Source organism: Malaclemys terrapin, chromosome 3, assembly GCF_027887155.1.
Source record: "Malaclemys terrapin pileata isolate rMalTer1 chromosome 3, rMalTer1.hap1, whole genome shotgun sequence".
NCBI lineage: Eukaryota > Metazoa > Chordata > Testudines > Emydidae > Malaclemys > Malaclemys terrapin.
In genome coordinates, this window is record NC_071507.1 from 115,836,594 (window position 1) to 115,858,636 (window position 22,043).

At 42.5% G+C, this 22,043-nt stretch overlaps 1 protein-coding gene across 1 annotated transcript in view; it reads right to left on the reverse strand.

The window, feature by feature from the left end:
- Nucleotides 1-916: 916 nt before the first annotated feature.
- The window catches only part of CLVS2 (clavesin 2), a 58,870-nt gene continuing 37,743 nt past the window's right edge, over nucleotides 917-22,043 (reverse strand). The window contains exons 3-5 of the mRNA XM_054023021.1: nucleotides 10,699-10,809; nucleotides 5,942-6,162; nucleotides 917-2,146 (exon numbers count right to left, since the gene is read on the reverse strand). Of these exons, the coding sequence (XP_053878996.1) occupies nucleotides 2,059-2,146; nucleotides 5,942-6,162; nucleotides 10,699-10,809 (420 nt within the window). The 3' untranslated portion in view covers nucleotides 917-2,058. The remainder of the gene's footprint in view (nucleotides 2,147-5,941; nucleotides 6,163-10,698; nucleotides 10,810-22,043) is intronic.

Here is a 22,043-nt window from a genome sequence, read left to right on the forward strand (position 1 = left end):
ATTTGGGCATAAGCTTTTGCGGGTAAAAACCTCACTTCTTCGGATGCATCAGTGAGGTTTTTACCCACGAAAGCTTATGCCCAAATAAATCTGTTAGTCTTTAAGATGCCACCAGACTCCTTGTTGTTTTTGTAGATACAGACTAACACGGCTACCCCCTGATACTGGAATATAATCACATGTTGAGGCATTAAGTGCAGATATATACTTCTTAGCAATCTTACTAATCAATCAATACGTGCGTCTTAAACCTGTATCTCTGTTTTGCTTGTACTAGTCAGGTGACTTATGGTGGTTTCTGGGTAAAAAGAGAGGATACCATTTTGGAAGGGGCAGGAAGAACTTCTGACAATACCAACATTCATGTATCTTTATAGCTTAATGCTGAAAGATACAGTTCTCCTGTGGGATTTCTTACTTGAAATTCTATATTAATTCTTCGCTCTAAAGCTACCACTGAAAAGGATTAGTGACCTGTGAATAATATATTTGCATTTTAAATAAGAAAAGTCATCATTGCTGTAGGGAAGATCTTCCTTGAATCACAGACCTAAATATTGGTGTTTCTAGGGGATCCCGAGGTTTTCCCAGCTGTTAGGGATCAAGTAAGAATACCTTAACTGATTCTGATATGTTCCTACAGTACATCTACTACTCAGCAGTATTGTCTTGGCTTTCCTATGTCTTCCCATCCTCGTCTGAGTGCAGTTTTAATCCTGATGAAGATGTCTGGTCAATTTCATTTTCAGGGGCACATTCTTATCTTGATGTATATAAATATCAGCACAATAGACATGAACGTACAGCCCGCAAATTTCAGGTGACTCGGATCAGTCCATAGTGAAAACGGTTGCTCTTATGAGGTAAGAGTATTTCTGTAATATGGCACATGTTTAATATATACAATTACACCACAACCGAAACAAAAATGTCTTTAATGTCTATGCTGAGTAGCTTGACTATACCTCATTCATATTAGTCCGTGCTTGAAGTGGGATGCTGTACATAAAGTTCTACTATGTTAATGTCACATTGTCTCAATATACAATCTATAATATCTCTAAGTACATTGAATAGGTATGATTTATTTTTATAAACCCTTGATTAAATATACTTGTCTAACAATGCCACTTTATATGTTTGTTAGAGATTGGTAAAAATATATATGTATTCAGTCACCGAGTGCACAGGATTTCATAATTAACCCTGAGCCTACAGCTGCAGTTCAAAATACTAGTTATTACACGGCATTGGGATGAATATTTTTTCACTCCAAAGAGGAGAATGTTTTGGAAAAATTCTTGAAGTGAACACAATATGCAACAGAAGTGATTAATATGGCACACACTGAAAGGCCCAAATTAGGCGAACGAGCCAAGCAGCTTCCAAACCCCCAAACTTCTCTTGAAACTAAACAGAACAAAAGCTCACAAATCCACACAGCCAAACAATGAGGCAGGAGAGGCATTTGTTCCCTGCTCATCTGTTACCTCTTTTCCCCTATAATGCATGACTTATCCCAAGTCACCACCCAAAACCACAAGGTTATTGGTGAAATTAATTCCTGTAGATAGTGTTGTAACCAGTGTGGTTTTCCTGATCTCCAAGTTCTTATATTCTCTCTATCTTTGAATGCTGCATGAGCATGACAGGGGGAAAAAAGCAGTCAATATGATAGCTGCAAGACGGCTTCCTATAGAAAGGACAAAACTTAATTAACAAATGTGTGTGTGCGCGTGTTCCCTTTTTACAGTGCTTTTCACAGACAAATTTTAATAATCACTTTTCCAGATTACTTGTCTACCATAACTTACAAATTCAAAGTGGAAGATTACATTATATTTACAAACAAGTTGGCACTTACAGAATAAATTGATTTTTTTTTCAACCCAGGGCACCCATGTTTCAGGCAGACTAGCATAACCTGCTGCCTGATTACATTATGCTACATTAACATGAATAAATAGAATTTCAGCTGGTACATGCCTTTCCAACGGTTTGCTTGCTGCTGAAAAGCAGCACTTTCCACCCCGATTCACATTTGATGCTCAGAAAATGTTAGTCCAGTGAAAGCAGAGGCTGCATGTTTTCCTCCTCGTTTTTATCCAGGCGTTTTTGCACTCCGGGATCCACGACTGACTGAGATCTGCAAAAGGAAAACATGTTTTGACTTTTCTTGATCAAGACAAACAAAAGTAAATCTCGTTTTTTTTAAAGGGCGCAGTAATAATGGTACAGGCAGCATAACTATCTTATCACAGCAAGTAATCAGAAATACCCACATGAAACAAATGCAGGGAAGGACCAGTGCTGGTTTGCTGATGTAGGAGTAGAGAACAGAGCAGCAAGGCGGGATCTCTCCCTAGCACACAACATAGTGCAAGCTGTCTACTCTGACAGCTCATGTACTGACCTACTCCACCAAAGGTTGTCAGTCTGCTGGTAAAGGGGCGCTTCCTGCAGCCCCGTTGGCTAATGGAACACTGCAGGTGGTAGCACATTTTAGTTAGAGGCACACGTTTCTACTACTCTTCAGAAGGGGAAAGTGCACCCAGCAGTGTATTCTACTAAGCCAGTCCCATTGAATCCTGACATGGCCAGTAGGACTCCCAGAGCAGATAACACATCCCTCAACTTCCATTATCAGCTTTACAGGGCTAACCAGGGAAGGATTGTAAGGCTAAAGTCACTGATAATTGTAAAGCTCTTTGAGATCCTTAGATGAAAGGCAATATAAAAGTGCAAAGCTGGTGTTATAATACCCTGCTGCAGCCTTGATTAAGTGGGCAGCTTGGTAGATGACACTTTCTAACACTTCTTTCTGCAGCTCCCTGGGTTTTCCATGGAAACCTTCCATCAATGTACTGACAAGGCTTCACCCTGCTCGGCTTTTGAGACTGGACAGCGTCACTTCCAGAAGAGGTCTGGCTTCCGGCCTTACATGTTCATTCCAAAACCAAAATACTTCATTTCAAAAGCCAGTAAAGGTTGTGAAGTGTCAGCAGTAAAGTTCCATATTATACCATTTACAGAACTCAAGCACCTAACGAAAAGCTAAGAACACTACAAATCCTGCACTTCTTGCATGGTAAAAAATAAACATACTGGGCCAAATACTATACTAGTGTAAACAGGCACTGCTCCAAGGAAGTCAACGGAGTTATGAGTTTACACCAGGAGAGAATTTGGTCCATCCTGCTCATCAAGTGCAGACAATAAAGAAAAATAAAGAATAATAATGTGAGCTTTTCAGGACAGGAATTCTGTCTGTTTTGTATAGCTCCCATCACAACGGGGTTCTGATCCTGTTCAAGTCTTTAGCTATCACTGCAATACATGTAAATAAATAATAATTCTTCCCAATGAAAAAATGGAAATTTTCCTTTTCCAATGGTATAAAGCCCCCTTTTCTACCTTCATCCCTTAAACCTATCAATGGCATGGCACTGAAATATTGTCTGTCCTTGGTCACAACTTCCTGTACTTTTCAGAGACACATCTCACATTGTGGGATGGAAGAAGGAAATATTCTGGTGGCACACACACAACCATATATGTGCATGCACTCATATACAAGGTAGGAACAAGAAGGGGAAAAGTGATGTAGGCAAAATAGCTCAAAAGTAATGGGAAAGTATAAAAATGTTTGACTACAGTATCTTCCTTAGATGGAAGTATTTTAAATATTTTTAAAAAATCTTCTATTCCCTCTGTGAAATAGTGATGGTGAATTGAAGCACAAAGTTGAGTTGCAAAGGAGCCTTAGTACAAATGAGAATTTGACACAGGAAGTTTAGTAGAGACTAGAACTCAGATTTCTGAGTACGAGCCCTTAACCAACAGATCATCCTTCTTCACAAATTTGGTTCACCCAATCCCAGAGAACTTGAATGAGCTCTGAGGCATTTCTGAAGTATACATTATGGATTTAAAGAAGGTGTTTGGGAGCAAGCTGAATGACAGAGTAATGATATTCTTGGCAGGATTTTAGTTTGTGAGGGCAATAGTTACTGAAATAGCAAAAAGAGTTAAACAAGAAAATAGTTGGCTTTGAGATACATACAAAAGCCAGGAAATTCAGATATGGCTGTCACTCCACTCTTTGTTTGCTCTCTTGTTACTACAGATGTCAGAAAACAGTGTGTGCTGCTGCATACCATGCTGAATGCAGTGTAATACCAAGGCAAAACAAATCAGTCATGTGTGCTATTGCATACCATACCAGTGTAATAATACCTAGGCAAAACAAGTCAATCAAGGAGAGAGCATCAGCCTTAACTGTGAATTTTACTTACTTCTGTCATTTTCTATCTTAACCTCAATGTCATATTAACACTTTAATATTTAATACACCTTCTGCTTCTCTCTTCTGCAGAAGTTGCACTTAGGGCTTTCTGTATTCAACGGTTGGGAAGGAGAATTCCAGTTTACACTGCAGATGCACTATGCAGAAATCTGAAGGCATGCATTTCAGATGCAAAACATTCAGTTAAGTTACATGCACATAGAAACAAAAAGGTTTTGTTGTTGTTGTTGAATACCCTCTCCTATTCTCACGTGTCTACAACACTTACCCAGGTGGAAAGAATACAGAAAATAGATGAGTATTCTACATTAGAAAAACAGAATGAGGAAGTCAGTCAATTCATTGTTGTGCTTCTCTAGTCTAGACTAGAGATTTGCCTCCAGGGGTCTGCCCTTGGCCCTCTGTTATGCTCACCCCCTAAGGTGAGTTATTTGCTGTCATGGCGTCAGTTACCATCTTTACAACGATGAGTCCTGCAGAGCTACATCTCTACCTCTGCTCTCACCCTCTGTCCAAAATTGCATAACTATCCATGTCTCATAACGCCTCATAAATCATGTGCAAGTTAAACATGTTTAAAACTGAATTTCTCATCTTCACCCGCCCAAGCCCTCTATAGTCCCATTTTTTCCCATCTCTTTTGATAACTCCATCATCGTCTCCATCACTTAGGTTCAGGGTCACTCTTCTCTACTCCCATAAAACTTGCAAAGTGCGTGAGGATTATCACTTCTCCCAATATACAAATAATAAACTAACATGTTCCCCTTTTCTCTATTTCTAGTGCTCTCATCCCTCCCATTTCCAATGCACACAATGTTCTACAGTCAAAATTATCTTCCTTGCCCACAACGCTGAAAACACTTCCCCCTGCTAGAATTCCTCCCCTGGCTTCCTCTCTCTTTCTGCACCAAACTCAATCTCTTTGAACTGGATCTTCAAGTCTGAATTTGAACCAGTGTTGCTGAGAGCAGATTTTGCCCCCTCATCCTCACTTTCAAGGCTCTACATTGTTCTTCCCTGCCTATATTTCTGCTCTCATTTCTTGCTACTCCTACCCACCTATGCCCTGCACTCTGACAATTCTGCCTTCCTATCATTCCATTTGCAGTCTTGCACCTTTTTTTCATACTATCTCCCAAGCCTGAAACAGCATTATTCCGCTAATGTACCAAGCCATCTTGGTCTCCTTCAGTTCTTTCCTAAAAAACTTACTTGTTTCAATTAGCTTTTCACCAATAACTAGCCAATCCTATCCTCGTGCTAAATAACTGTAAGATAACAAATTACACCATATATACAAAGAAATCCCAGCATACCAAGAAATTTTCCAGTTCCTGTTCACTCTCTTTCTCCCCATTACTTGGTCCATATGTAGTCTAACCTATTATAAGCAACTTGGTGAGGGACCTCCGTTTCTTGTCCATAAAGTGCCATGTACACCTAATGTAGAAATTACACTGATTATGATTATTGTTATGAAAATCAATGTAGCAGACTTCTTTAAAATGGTTTCCCAGGTTATAAATTGTTTGGGGAAATTATCTGTGGCATCAAGAACAACTATTATAAGGAATTAGGGAAGCGTTAACACATCAATAGTACCAGGATGCCTCAGAAGCCGATTTAACATACCTCTTCATGGATTTGGGAGAGAGATCCTTTTCTAGTTCTTTTGCAGGAGCGCTGTAGGAGTCCACACTGTATTCACTGTCATCATCATACTCATGGTCTAGCAGAGTTCTCGCCCATGTGCCCATGTCATAGGGTGGCAGCATCCCTCCAAACTCAGAAGGTAGGATCTCAGGATGAATTAGCTGATGCAGACTGTTGAGATTATTACCATGCAGAAATATCTGTACATATCAGGATAAAACCAAAAAAGTCACACAAATCAACACAGCACAAAGTAATATCATGATTATGATTGGTAATAAATATTTATACTGGGGCCCCATTGGGCTAGGTGATGTACCAACAGAGGCAGACAGAATCCCTGCCTTGAGCTATCATTTTGTGTCTACGAGCCTACAAATACACAAGTGAATCACTTTAAGCATATGAACAGTTCCACCTAAAGAGTTTGCAAGATCAAGTGCATAAGATGACAAGCAAACAAAAAATGAGAAGACACAATCCAATACATACTTTTTCTTTAAGTTTTGTAATTCCATAAGAAATGAATATTGAGTTTTACCAACTAGCCTTTAAACATTCTCTGAGTTCTATCAGAAACAAAAGTGGTTTAGGATAGTGGTTCTCAACCCTTCTTTACCCAGGTACCCCCCTAAACCTAAATAGGCAAACCTGCAGGCCCCCAACCAGAGGCAATGCATGGGGGTCACAATTACAAGTGCTGATGTAGCAGGACAGAGCAGTGGTGTGTCTCCTTGGAGAGCTGCTGCCTCCTTGTGGAGTCAATGGCTGTGAGGCAAATGGCTTCCGATGACAGGGGAAGAGCTCTCTTTTGCACTGACTCTGCAATTTTTGGTTGTGCACCCCCAATGGGTTGGGTGGCTTGCTGAGGTGAGTCAGGAGGTGGAGGCGGTGCTCCTTTCCCAAGCGCTGGCACCTGGGGCTGAAGCCCGAACCCAAGTGCCCCCACCCAGGGCTGAAGCCCAGTTTATTTTGGCCAACCCCTGAAACCTGCTGGAGACCATGGACCGTGGGCTGAGAACCATTGCCATTGTTGTGCTTCTCTAGTCTAGACTAGAGATTTGCCTCCAGGGGTCAGGAAGATGTAGATGAAGGTTTTTAAAAAACAAACAAACAAAAAAAACCACACATCCAAAAGCACAGGACTTGGTAGTGATCGGGGACTTCAACTACCCAGACATTTGTTGGGAAAATAATACTGCGGGCACAAAATTATTCACAAGTTCTCAGAACACACTGGAAACAACTTTTATTGCAGAAGGTGGAAAAAGCAACTAAGGGAGAGGGCTGTTCTACATTTGCTTCTGACAAATAGGGAGGTTGAGAAACTGGTTGAGAATTTGAGGGTGGAAGGCAGCTTGGGTGAAAATGATCATGAAATGAGGTGTTCATGTTCCTAAGGAATTGTAGGAGGGAAAACAGAAGAGTAAAAGGGAATGAACTTCAAGAAGGCAGTCTTTAGCAAACCCGGAGAATTAGTAGGTAAGGTCCCATGGGAAGCAAGTCTAAGGGAAACAATTATTCAAGAGAGTTTTCTGTTTTATAAAGAAACATTATTAAAGACACAAGAACAAACTACCCTAATGCACAGGAAAGATAGGAAATACGGTAAGAGACCACACTGCCTTAACCAGGAGATCTTGGATGACATGCAACTCAAAAAGTCATACAAAAACTAGAAACTAGATCAAATTATGAAGGGTGAATATTAAAAAAAAGCCAACAAACATGTAGGGAGAAAATTAGAAAGCTCAAGGCACAAAATGAGATTAAACTACCTAGAGACAAAAAGAGTAACAAGAAAACATTTTACAGATACCTTAGAAGTAAGAGGAAGACCAAGGACAGGGCAGGCCCATTACTTAATGAGGAGGGAAAGACAATAACAGATAATACACCAATAGCTGAAGGGTTGAATGTCTTTTTTATTTCAGTTTTCACCAACAAGATTAACAGTTATCTAATGACTAACAGTGAACATCTGTATAAATGGGGTAGGATCTGAGGCTAAATGCATGTTAAGAATTACTTAGACAAGTTAGGCGTCTTGAAGTCAGCAGAGTCTGAGTAAATACATCATAGAATAGTTAAGACACTGGCTGAAGAGATCTCAGAGCTATTAGCGATTATCTTTGAGAACTTGTGGACGATGGGAGTGATCCCCAGAGGACTGGAAAAAGGGAATAAAAGAACAACACAGAGAATTATAGACCAGTCAATTTAACTTCAGCGCCAGGGAAGATAATGGACCAAATAATCAAAACAATCAATTTGTAAGCACCTAAAAGATAATAAGGTGATAAGTAACAGTCAATACGGATTTGTCAAAAACAAGTCGTCAAACCAACCTAGTTTTCTTCTCTGACAGAGTAATAAGGCTTGTTGATGGGGGTGGGGGGAGCAGTAGATATGATATCTCAACTTTAATAAGGCTTCTGATATTGTCTCATATAAACTTCTCAAACAAACTAGGGAAATATAGCCTAGATGAACCTACTATAAGGTGGGTGCAAAACTGGTTGGAAAAGTGTACTCAGAGAGCTGTTATCAATGGTTAACAGTCAAACTGGAAAGGCATGTTGAGTGGGGTCCCATAGAGAGATCCCTGGAGGTCCTGGATCCGGTTCTATTTAATATCTTCATAAGTGACTTGGATAATGGCAGAGAGAGTTTGTGGATGATACCAAGCTGGGAAGGTTGCAAGGGCTTTGGAGGATAGGATTAGAATTCAAAGTGATCTTGACAAACAGGAGAAAGGATCTGCATTAAACAGGATGAAATTCAAGAAGGACAAGTGCAAAGTACTACACTCAGGAAGGAATAATTAGTTACACAACTACAAGATGGGAAATGACTGCCTAGGAAGGAGTACTGCAGAAAAGGATCAGTGGGGTTATAGTGGGTAACAAAATAAAGATAAGTCAAAAACGTTATACTGTTGGGGAAAAAAGCGACCAACATTCTGGGATGTATTAGCAGGGATGTTGTAAGCAAGACAAGTAATTCTTCCAGTCTATTCAGTACTGATAAGGAATCAGGTGGAGTATTGTGTCCAGTTCTGGTGCACGCTTCAGAACAAATGTGGACAAATTGGAGAAAGTCCAGAGGAAAGCAACAACAATGATTAAAAGGTCTAGAAAACATGACTTACAAAGAAAGAATGAAAAAAAAAAGGGGGTTGTTTAGTCTGGAAAAGAGAAGACTGGGGGGGGAGAGAAGTATGATAACCATCTTCAAGTGAGTAAAAGGTTGTTATAAAGAGGAGAGTGATAAATTTTTCTACTTAACCACCAAGGATACAACAAGAAGTAATGGACTCAAGTTGCAGCAAAAGATTTAGGTTAGACATTAGGTAAAACTTCCTAACCATAAGCGCAGTTAAGCGCTGGAACAAGTTACCTAGGCAGTTTGTAGAATCTCCGTCACTGCAGACTTTTAACAACAGGTTAGACAAACTCCTGTCAGGGATGATCTAGAATACTACTTAATCTTGCTTAAGTGCAGGGAATTGGACTCGATGACCTATCAAGGTCCTTTCCAGTTCTACAGCTCTGACTTTCTAAGAATTTCAGGTCCCAGGTTCATATTTTGAAGGTGTTGTGCAGGTTCCGTTGGAAGACAAGGACTGATAGGTCAGATGTGGAGTTATCGCTTGGTGAAAGGTGTTTGTCCACATGTGGTAGAAAAATGATAAGACAAAAACATCCTATATGAGTTCATTTCAGAGCATAGTGATTGTCTAATTTCACTGACAATTGTTGTTGGGGCATTTGATGCACTGGATGAGGTACCCCACATGTGATAGCCATGGATATTGAAAGATGTCTTGTGGAGGGCATTGGTCATCATAGCAGTGAAAATATGTCTGTAGGTTATGGCAGGGTCTGATTCCACTTTGAGTTGGCATTCTGTGATCTGTAGGAGCTTGCTTCTGATAAGCCCAGCTGGCTGTTTTGTTTTTTGAAATCCAGAAGAGGAGGGTTGGGAAAGATTTTTCAGGATATGGTCATAATTGTTTAATGATACCCCAAGAGAGCCTACTTCCACACAGGAAAAAAGAACCCCACTGATTGCACACCCCTATTTGTCCCCCAACCCTCTTCTGGCCTTCAAACACTATCCCCCACCCCCACAGCTCAACATCAGAAGCAAACTCCTCACAGACCAGGACAGCTATGTGGGTGAAACCAGACAATCTAATTCTGATTTAATTACAAATGATGTACATGATGCAAATTAAAACTACATCTCAGAAGTTTCTGTGGGTATGCACATACACAAATCCTTTTCCATAGGCATTTATACTGAACATTTGAGGGCAATCGTATCTTTGGAGTAACTCCAATGATGTCAATGCAGTTGCACCAGGGAAGAATATGGCACTACATCGTTAAGGGGGAAAAAAACGGAAGTAGGTTTTTTAAATCATTATGTACTTATTTCTTATGAAAGAGCACTATTTAAAACATGTGCCTGCCTATCACTCAATCTAGTGAGACTCACATACTTAAAATAAAACATGTTTTAAAAGCTTTGCTGAATTGGAGTATTACAGGAGAAAGCCATGTTTATTTTTGACGCAGGAGAGACGCCCTTCATAACAGAAATCTTTAAAAGTTATATTGAAATACATTACACAAATACCAATTGGAGATTTTGAGCATGTCTATTTACAATACACTGTGATACATCTGCAGACTATAATTGTTTAACAATATAAAAAACAAGCAGAATACCCTTTTCCGCGTCTTCTCCTTTAAAAAGGGCCGTATAACTGTGTAGAGGGCATGGATATACCATGGTTGATTGACAAAATGAATTCCTCCAAACCGAGCTGGAAAACTGTCCTATAGAACATAAAACAAACATACATCATGAGTAAAGTAGATTCTTAAGAGAAGACATATGGTGTGCATCAATTCAATTTTTTTATGCTGAAATGCATTTGCTTACTTAACCTTAAAGAACTCTTTTCCAAAATGGTGTCCACTCAGTGATGGTCCAATATTCCATTCCAGAGTAGCAATACTTTTAGGCACACAATTTCCTGACAGAATGATTACAAAGGGCTTCACAGCACTGGGATGACCTCTTGATGTCCCCTCCAGCCCTGCATTCCTATGATTCTATGAACAGCATTCTAATAAAGAAGGTATTTTTGTCCCCTAGGTATACTTTACACATTTATGATCTGCCCAGAATCCACAAAAGCAACATGCTTTCCCCTGCCTGTCTCCATTCAATTTCATTTATCTTTAATCTTAATAGTAGTGTACCACATTCCCATCTCTGCCAGTATTGCTGAAATACATTAGAAATGTTCCTATTTCCTTGTTCCAATCTTAAAATCAAATGTAAACCTAAGTTTCAAGTCAGAATGTATACAATATTGTTTAAATTTTGCAAGATTAAAATGCATTAAACATGATCATACAATATTTATGAGCCTTGTTCTCATCACATATTCAGAGGCTGTGAGCTGAAGTTTCTGGAGCAAACTTCGTACTGAACCAACCATTTCTTTCTAAATTGGTTTTGGCTGTTTCGCTAGACACCTCTACTAAAGAAGCACAAGAGGGTGAAGAATTCATTTATATGGCTATTTGCAAGCAGTAATTTGGTTCTCAGGGCCAAAAACTGCAATACTATTGTATGATCAAGAATGCATTTTATTTTTGAAAGTTGATATAGCAGGCAACAGACACCCTTCCTTTCACTGCCAGGGAGAAAACTTGAAGAGGCTAGTGATTTCACTATCTGTGTTCTGGAATATTGCCACCAAATTCATTATATCCATATGTGAGCATATTCCCAGCTACTGGGATAGTCTACTTCCCTCTGATGTCTAGGCTAGACCCCTTGCATTAGGCATAGGTACAAGACGTTTAAATATGCAATAATTTCAAGTGCCTCCCGGTTTCAGCTATATGTATATATATAACATTGCAGGATGAGTACCAGTTTCTTTACACTTAGGCCTGGTCTACACTACGAGTTTAGGTCGAATTTAGCAGCGTTAATTCGAATTAAGCCTGGACACGTTCACACGACGAAGCCCTTTTTTTCGACTTAAAGGGCCCTTTAAACCGGTTTCTTTACTCCACCTCCGATGAGGGGATTAGCGCTAAAATCGGCCTTTGTGGGTCGGAATTGGGGTAGTGTGGACAGAATTTGACGTTATTGGCCTCCGGGAGCTATCCCACAGTGCTTCATTGTGACCGCTCTGGACAGCACTCTCAACTCAGATGCACTGACCAGGTAGACAGGAAAAGCCCCGCGAACTTTTGAATTTCATTTCCTGTTTGCCCAGCGAGGAGAGCACAGGTGACCACGCAGAGTTCATCAGCACAGGTAACCATGATGGAGTCCCAGGATCGCAAAAGAGCTCCAGCATGGACAGAACGGGAGGTACGGGATCTGCTCGCCATATGGGGAGACGAATCAGTGCTAGCTGAACTCCGTAGCAGTAAACGAAATGGCAAAATATTAGAAAAGGTCTCAAAGGCCATGAAGGACAGAGGTCATAACAGGGACGCACAGGAGTGCCGCGTGAAAATTAAGGAGCTAAGGCAAGCCTACCACAAAGCCAGAGAGGCAAACGGAAGGTCTGGGGCAGAGCTGCAAACATGCCGCTTCTGCTTCTGCACGCGGAGCTCCATGCGATCCTAAGGGGTGCAGCCACCACTACCCCAACCGTGTGCTATGACTCCGTCAATGGAGAAACATGCAACAGGGAAGCGGGTTCGGGGTACGAGGAAGATGAGGATGAAGATAATGTAGATAGCTCACAGCAGCAAGGAAGCGGAGAAACCGGTTTCCCCAACAGCCAGGATATGTTTATCACCCTGGACCTGGAACCAGTAATCCATGAACTCACCCAAGGCGTGCTCCCAGACCTTGAGGCACACAGGGGACCTCTGGTGAGTGTACCTTTGTAAATATTACACATGGTTTAAAAACAAGCGTGTTTAATGATTAATTTGCCCTGGCAATCGCGGCCAGTACAGCTACTGGAAAAGTCTGTTAACGTGTATGGGGATGGAGCGGAAATCCTCCAGGGACATCTCCAGAAAGCTCTCCTTCATGTACTCCCAAAGCCTTTACAAAAGGTTTCTGGGGAGAGCTGCCTTATCCCATCCGCCATGGTAGGACACTTTACCACGCCAGGCCAGTAGCACATAGTCTGGAATCATTGCATAACAAAGCATGGCAGCGTATGGTCCCGGTGTTTGCTGGCATGCAGACAACATCCATTCCTTATCTCTCTTTGTTATCCTCAGGAGAGTGATATCATTCACAGTCACCTGGTTGAAATGGGGTGATTTTATTAAGGGCGCCATGCAGAGGTGCCCGTTCCTGCTCGGCTGAACAGAAATGTTCCCTGCTGTTAGCCACACGGTAGGGGGGAGGGGTGAAGTGATCATCCCAGAGAATTGGGTGTGTGGGGGGGGTAGTTGGGTTTGTGCTGCATGTTAACCCGGAAACCGCAGCCTCTCCTTTTACATTGCAAACCCATTTTAAATGGCCAACCCAAGGGGTGCTTGCTATGGGAAATGAGGGCGCTATTGTTTGAAACCATTCCCACATGTTAAGAAGGTTAAAAAAGCCAAAAGACTGTGGCTTACCATGGCTGCCTGCAAGCCGAAATCTGTTGCCTGGCACTGCGTGAGTGATCTCTCGCACCAAACCGGCAGGCCCTCAATATAAGAGGAAAAATGCGACCTTGAAACGAAAGCACATGTGCTGTGTAATGTGAACAGCAAAATTTAATGTGAAAGAATGTACCCACTGTTCTCTAAAATGTGTCTTTTTTTAACCACCTCTCCCTTCTCCTCCACCAGCTGCAAATGTTTCTCCTTCACAGAGGCTAGCGAAGATTAGAAGGAGAAAACGGCGGACTCGGGATGATATGTTCTTGGAGCTCCAGATGTCCTCCCACGCTGACAGAGCACAGCAGAATGCGTGGAGACAGTCAATGTCAGACTACAGAAAAGCACAATATGAACGAGAGGAGAGATGGCGGGCTGAATCGTGGGATGAACACAGCAAGTGGCGGGCTGAAGATGATAGGTGGCGTCAGCTTGCAGACAGAAGGCAAGAGTTGATGCTCCGGCTGCTGGAGCATCAAACTGATATGCTCCAGCGTATAGTTGAGCTGTAGGAAAGGCAGCAGGAGCAAAGACCGCCGCTACAGCCCCTGTGTAACCAACAGCCCTCCTCCCCAAGTTCCATAGCCTCCTCACCCAGACGCCCAAGAACACGGTGCGGGGGCCTCCGGCCACCCAGTCACTCCATCCCAGATGATTGCCCAAGCATCAGAAGGCTGGCCTTCAATAAGAGTTAAAGTTTTAAACTGCAGTGTGTCCTTTTCCTTCCCTCCTCCCCCACCCATCCCGGGCTACCTTGGCAATTATCCCCCTAGTTGTGTGATGAATTAATAAAGAATGCATGAATGTGAAGTAACAATGACTTTATTGCCTCTGCAAGCGGTGCTCGAAGGGAGGAGGGGAGGGTGGGGTGGTTGGTTTACAGGGAAGTAGAGTGAACCGGGTTGGGGGGGGGGGGGGGCGGAGGGTTCATCAAGTAGAAACAAACAGAAGTTTCACACAGTAGCCTGGCCAGTCACAAAACTCGTTTTCAAAGCTTCTCTGATGCGCACTGCACCCTGCTGTGCTCTTCTAACCGCCCTGGTGTCTGGCTGCGCGTAATCAGTGGCCAGGCGATTTGCCTCAACCTCCCACTGCGCCATAAATGTCTCCCCCTTACTCTCACAGATATTGTGGAGCGCACAGCAAGCAGAAATAACAATGGGGATATTCTTTTCGCTGAGGTCTGAGCGAGTCGGTAAGCTGCACCAGCACACTTTTAAACGTCCAAATATACATTCCACCACCATTCGGCACTTGCTCAGCCTGTAGTTGAACAGGTCCTGATTACTGTCCAGGCTGCCTGTGTACGGCTTCATGAGCCATGGCATTAAGGGGTAGGCTGGGTCCCCAAGGATCACGATGGGCATTTCAACATCCCCAATGGTTATTTTCTGGTCCGGGAAGAAAGTCCCTTCCTCCAGCTTTCGAAACAGACCAGAGTGCCTGAAGACGCGAGCATCATGTACCTTTCCCGGCCATCCCACATTGATGTTGGTGAAATGTCCCTTGTGAGCCACCAGGGTTTGCAGCAGCATTGAAAAGTACCCCTTGCGGTTTATGTACTCGGTGGCTTGGTGCTCCGGTGACAAGATAGGGATATGGGTTCCGTCTATCGCCCCACCACAGTTTGGGAATCCAATTGCAGCAAAGCCATCCACTATGACCTGCACGTTTCCCAGAGTCACTAACCTTGATATCACCAGGTCTTTGATTGCTCTGACAACTTGGATCACAGCAGCCCCCACAGTAGATTTGCCCACTCCAAATTGATTCCCAACTGACTGGTAGCTGTCTGGCGTTGCAAGCTTCCACAGGGCTATCGCCACTCGCTTCTCAACTGTGAGGGCTGCTCTCATCCTGGTATTCTGGCGCTTCAGGGCAGGGGAAAGCAAGTCACAAAGTTCCATGAAAGTGCCCTTACGTATGCGAAAGTTTCATAGCCACTGGGAATCGTCCCACACCTGCAACACGATGCGGTCCCACCAGTCTGTGCTTGTTTCCCGGGCCCAGAATCGGCATTCCACGGCATGAACCTGCCCCAGTAACACCATGATTTGCACATTGCTGGGGCCCGTACCTTGTGTGAGGGCTGTGTCCATGTCAATTTCCTCATCACTCTCGTCGCCGTGCTGCAATCGCCTCATCGGCTGGTCCTGGTTTTGCTTTGGCATGTTCTGACTCTGCATATACTCCAGGACAATGTGCGTGGTGTTCATAGTGCTCATAATTACCGCGGTGATCTGAGCGGGCTCCATGATCCCAGTGCTATGGCGTCTGGGCTGAAAAAAGGCGCGAAACTATTGTCTGACGGAGGGAGGGAGGGAGGCAGGGGCGAGTGACGACATGGCGTACAGGTACAGGGAATTAAAATCAACAAAGGTGGCTGTGCATCAGGGAGAAACACAAACAACTGTCACACAGAATGGCCCCCCCCAAAGATTGAACTCAAAACCCTGGGTTTAGCAGGCTGTTGATTTCACGGAGGGAGGGAGAAGCAAATGAATACAGAACAAATCTATATTTTACATCTTAAGCTGGCAGCCGACGGTGCAGCATGACTGATAGCCCTCGGCATCTTCTGGGTGCTTGGCAGAAAATAGTGTACTATGACTGATAGCCACCATTATCATTGGGAAGGCAGCAGAATATGACTGGGGGACATAGAGAGTTTCAGCCATCATCTGATCGAACTGCAGTACGACGACAGATACCAGTCGTAATACACCATCTACTGCCAAAAGGCAAGGGGCTGCTGCTGTGTAGCAATGCAGCCCCAAGTCTGCCAGCACCCAGATAGCCGATGACGGCTACCAGTCATACTGCACCGTCTACTGCCAAAAGGCAAATAGCTGCTGCTGTGTAGCAATGCAATACCACGTCTGCAGGCACCCAGATGACATATGTTGACGGTGAGCTGAGCTGAGCTGAGCGGGCTCCATGCTTGCCGTGGTATGTTGTCTGCACAGGTAACCCAGGTAAAAAGGCGCGAATCTATTGTCTGCCGTTGCTCTGACAGAGGGGCCTGACGACATGTACCCAGAACCCCCCGCGACACTGTTTTGCATCATTCAGGCATTGGGATCTCAACCCAGAATTCCAATGGGCGACGGAGACTGCGGGAACTGTGGGATAGCTACCCATAGTGCAACGCTCCGGAAGTTGACGCTAGCCTCGGTACTGTGGATGCGGTCCGCCGACTTAATGCACTTAGAGCATTTTATGTGGGGACACACACAATCGGCTGTATACAACCGATTTCTATAAAACCGGCTTTTATAAATTCGACCTAATTTCGTAGTGTAGACATACCCTTAGTTAATCCAGTTTGCCATTCCAGCATAGAACCAAAGGGCAGCATGCTGGGTCCCACTGTGCAAGTGAACGTACCGTAGAGCTACTGAACAGGTCTTCAGACAAAGCAGGTAAGGGTAATATGGGGGATGGAGGTACAAAGGGTGGAGTGGAACAAGGAAGAGGTAGGAAATACTAACTATGGTCTCTATACTGTTTCCATTATCTTCCAGAACATTTCAGAGGATCAAGCATTTATCCTTATGCAGGAGATATGGAAGAATATAAGAATGGCCCTACTGGGTCAGACCAAAGGTCCATCTAGCCCAGACCTATCTTCCGACAGTGGCCAGTGCCAGGTGCCCCAGAGGAAATCAACAGAACAGGTAATCATGAAGTGATCCATCCCCTGTCACTCATTCCCAGCTTCTGGCAAAGAGAGGCTAGGGACACCATCCCTGCCTATCCTGGCTAGTAGCCATTGATGGACCTATCCTCCATGAATTTATCTAGTTCTTTTTTGAACCCTGTTATGGTCTTGGCCTTCACAACATCCTCTGGCAAGGAGTTCCACAGGTTGACTGTGCGTTGTGTGAAGAAATACTTCCTTTTATTTGTTTTAAACCTGCTGCCTATTAATTTCATCTGGTGACCCCTAGTTCTTGTGTTATGAGAAGTAGTAAACAACACTTCCTTATCTACTTTCTTTACACCAGTCATGATTTTATAGACCTCAATCATATCTCCCCTTAGCCGTCTCTTTTCCAAGCTGAAAAGTTCCAGTTTTATTAAGACATTGAACTAAGCTAGTCACACAGGACTTCAGTGTATGAATAACTATTCCTGTTGTTTCCCCCCCGCCCCCATTTACAGTTACTTTCACCAAAACAAACTCAGAAACACTTATACTAGTGAATAAGGATGATGCCCCCCTCCCCCCACCACACACACACCATGAAGTATATGAAATATTTCTGGTTTATTGCTTAGAAAATGCCCCAGGTAGTGGGCAGAGGAGTTCCTAAATGAAAAGGTATCTATGCACATGCTCTGGTTCAGTATGAAAGGTATTTGTAATCCAGCATTAGCTCAAAATGGATCACATCCTGATCCTTCGGGTAACTGTCAAGTCACCATATTCCCTGCAGATAAAAGGAGTATCTGGAGAAGGTGCAACTTAGGGCAGTGCAGTTACCACCTCCTCTTCCTTTTGAATCTGGTTATGCTGAAGGCCCTGGATATGTGTGGAGTAACACTGACATAATCAATGTCATTGGATACGAGATGGTAGCTGCTATCTCACTGTGCAAGTGAACATATCCTAGAGCTTCGGAGTATGTCTTCAAAGTGTTTCAACAATTTTTAAAGGGCTTTTTTTTTAAAAAAAAAAAGTGAAACTTGTGATTTTGGATACCTCAAGTTTTGGCTGCCCAACTTGAGATGCCTGATTTTCAGAAAGCAGGTGGTCAGTACTTTCTAAAAATCAGGCACCTGTAATGTCTCCCCAATTGGGCCCCCACAACTTGAGGTACCCATAAAGTCTTAGGTGTTTTTCCACTCAGCCTTGCAATGCCCCACTGACTTAGAAGTCCAAGCCTCATTTTCCAAAGTGACTTGGACTCCGATTTTTAAGTCCCAAGTGCCTAGACCAAAGTTACACAGCAGGTTAACAAGGCTGGGACTAGAACTCATGGATTCAGGCCCTATGCTCAATCCAGTAGAACATACTGCCTTGTAAGAGCAGAAAGAGGCAGAATAAGTAGCAGCAGATGCTGGAGGAACACTAAGAACAGGTGTATTAGGGATTCTAGCTCTGGAGCTAGAATTGTATCTGACATTCTGGCACTACCCACATATAACTAACTTTTACACCAGGGATGCATCAGGCAGATGGCAGTAGATGAGAAATTCTTCCAAATCAACGATGCCTGTGTTTTTATCTAGATTAAGTCACAGGCATGGTGGCAGTTGCAAGTGCCCCTAGAGACATATTGCATGGCAGCAGAGCAGCCTGTAACCCAGGAATCCCATTCTTCATGGACTCTATGAAAAAGAAATCCCATGTCAAAAACTGACAAGAGACACATATCTAGGAAGGAGCCATGAAGCAAGCTATGCACTTGACTGGAGAAGTGATTAGCCAGCTGATTGAGCATAACTGAATGGTTAAGAAGAGTGTACTTAATCTCTTCCTTTATTTGCAACACAGGCAACTAATTACATTTGTTTGTGTGGGTTTTTTCGTATTAACCATGGAGAAACATCACTGACTGTGTGGAATAGTGCAAGATAAGTACACACCTGATAAATAATCAATTCTAAATACAGTCATTCCATGTATGATGAGCAGTACAGCTAATTAGTATTGTTCACAGCCCTAATGAGCCACGGCTTACAAATGCTTGTTAATAGTGTGCAGTCAGATAAAAGATAGAGCCCTATATGTTTACATGTAAGGTTGCCCGATAGTGACTGTTAAACTGCCCTCTTCTCCAAGGTCACCAATGCGAGTGGTCCTGAACAAACTGCCTTATTACAGCATTTTCAGGTCCAAGCCCAAGGAACCCTAATTTACAGCACAGTGGCTCCCCCTCCCACTTCCACCCGCTGCCACTTCTCATAATTTGTATCGTCTGTCTTTACATGCTTCTTTTCCAGCAACCTGCTGCTTTCAACTTCTAGTCCATGGCACATGCCAAAGAAGCCAGGTTTCTCCTCTCTAGTTGCATTGGCACAGTGTTCTAGGCCAGTACTCTCTTCTGTTCCGATTTTGCTGTTATCTCTATATGCATAGGATCAAAGAGAAGAAACAAAGACTGCTACCCATAGCTCATACTGCCTGGGTCCATGGACAAATAACTGGGATCATTACAACTGTGTGGACGTAAGCATCGTCTTTGGATGTGCTCAACTAACTTTATGCCTCCAGTGTTCAGGTATTACTGATATTGTTTATTTAATTCTTATTCAGTTTAAAATGTCTCAACACCATCAAGATGTGCACACAAGTCTGTTACCCCATGCTCCCACAACTGTTACTCTAATTCTCTTTCTACCCTTCCTCCCTTCCTCTAGTTACTTGTTACCACTTTGCATCTTGTCTTTGTGTATGTCTACACTATAGCAGCTGCAGCTGTGCCACTGTAATGCCATAACATAGATGCTTCCTACATTGATGGGAGGGGTTTTGCCATCAATGTAGGTAATCCATCTCTCCAAGTAGAGGTAGTTAAGCTGATAAAAGTATTCTTCTGTTGACCTAGCTGCATCTACACTGGGGTTATGTCAACCTAACTATGGCACTCAGTGAAATTTTTCACAGCCCCAAGCAATGTAGCTAGGTTGATTTAATTTTTAAGTGTATACCAGGCCTTAAATTTGATGGTAATTTCTTGGAAGCAGGCACTGTCACCTACTGTGTGTTTGTACAAGGCCTATGACAAGGGCCCCTTATTTTGACTGGGCTTGCAGGCACTAGTGTAATACAGGTAATAATAATGAGTTATATTCAAAAGCACAGTAAGGTACCCACCTGTCATTAAAAATCAGTTGGAGTTAAGGAAATTAGAACTCTAGGAATTTTTGAAAATCCCACCCTTTATATCAGCACCTTTATCTATAGGAAGACTCAGCTTTCTTTCATATTAGAAAACGGGTCTTTCTAAAGCCTGCATTCTGAATTCCTTGGGTGCCAACCATCTCAGGGAAGTACAGTGCAGTACTTGATGGATTAGGCCCCAATTCATCTTTGAAGTCAATGGGTCTATTCATGTGTTTTCCAGCTAAGCATGTGTTAAAGTGCTATGATGAATCAGAGCTCTAGCATCTGAAGGAGACAAGCTGGACCAGCCCTGTGGAACTTAGAGCCAAAACTGGGGCCACTGAATTCAAATAAAACACAAGCCCAAAGTTACCATATTACATTATTAAAAGCTTAACTGTCAGTGCTTCGTTTGACAGTTCTTCCTGCGGACAATAAATTCAGAACTCCTACAGCCGTTCAGAAGAGTCACGCCTCAATAGAGTTATAAGCAGTGTCTAATAGCACACTACAATATACTTCTTATGCAATATCTGTACATATGCTGTATCTTTGTACTGGAAACCTGATAAAGACACTAGAACGTTTCTCCTTGATATAAGGCACAGAGTTCCCAAACTTCATTTTTAGGATGTTAAACAGGAAAAACTGAAGAAAAAAACAGGGGAACAATTGAAAAATTCTGACTGGTCCAAAATGTTAACGCCCTGCCATGGAATTTTTTTTCCCCGTAGCAGAAAATTTGAACTAATCTAGGAACTGAGAGCCACCATTGCCCACATTAGAGATGGATAAATCTTAGACCTGCCCCCAAACACAAACCTTCATTGAAGATATCCAAAAAAATTGCAGTGAAATGTGTGCTGTGTATTGTAGGACATTTGTAGTGTCCCTGAATATCTGCACTAAGGTCCTAATCCTGTATACACTTACACATCTAAAGCTATCCAGGGGTGAAGTAAAAACCACAATTACAGTAGAAGAAAAAGGCTTCATCTGGAAGATTTAAACAGTAGTGAGACTTTATTTGGTACCCTGAGCACCTTTTCAATCCAGACAAGTGGGTCAAAATCTGCAGAACTAAAAAACGGGTATTAAATAGGAAATCTCCTATCCAGACCTCAGGAAATCCAAATATCCTACAACTGGCTGCCTCAAGGATTTCAAACTTTAAGAATATGGTATGTACCTTTACTTGAAGAAGTGTTTTTTTTATCTGATATTCTTAGCTTCAGTTTTATGAAAGAATTTTAGAGCATTTTTAAACCAAATTAAAAAAATATATAAAAATATATTTTTATTATCACAGTCAGCTAAATGTGCATTACCTAAAGGCAAATTAACATCATTCATGGCATTCTGACAAACTAAGCTTTAATTATCTGCAACTGTATGTAGACATCTAGCTGAAGAGATTCGGATGGGGCAATTTGACTTTTGGCAATCCTTTTGATTTCTATCATTCACTTTATCTTACAAGCCATATAGAAATATGTTTCCATCAAATAAGATGAGAACAGCAAACAGATAGCATCTCTCCAATAAGAACATTGCTTCTTTTTTCACTGCATTATCTGTTTTAACTTCAAGTAACCTTCCA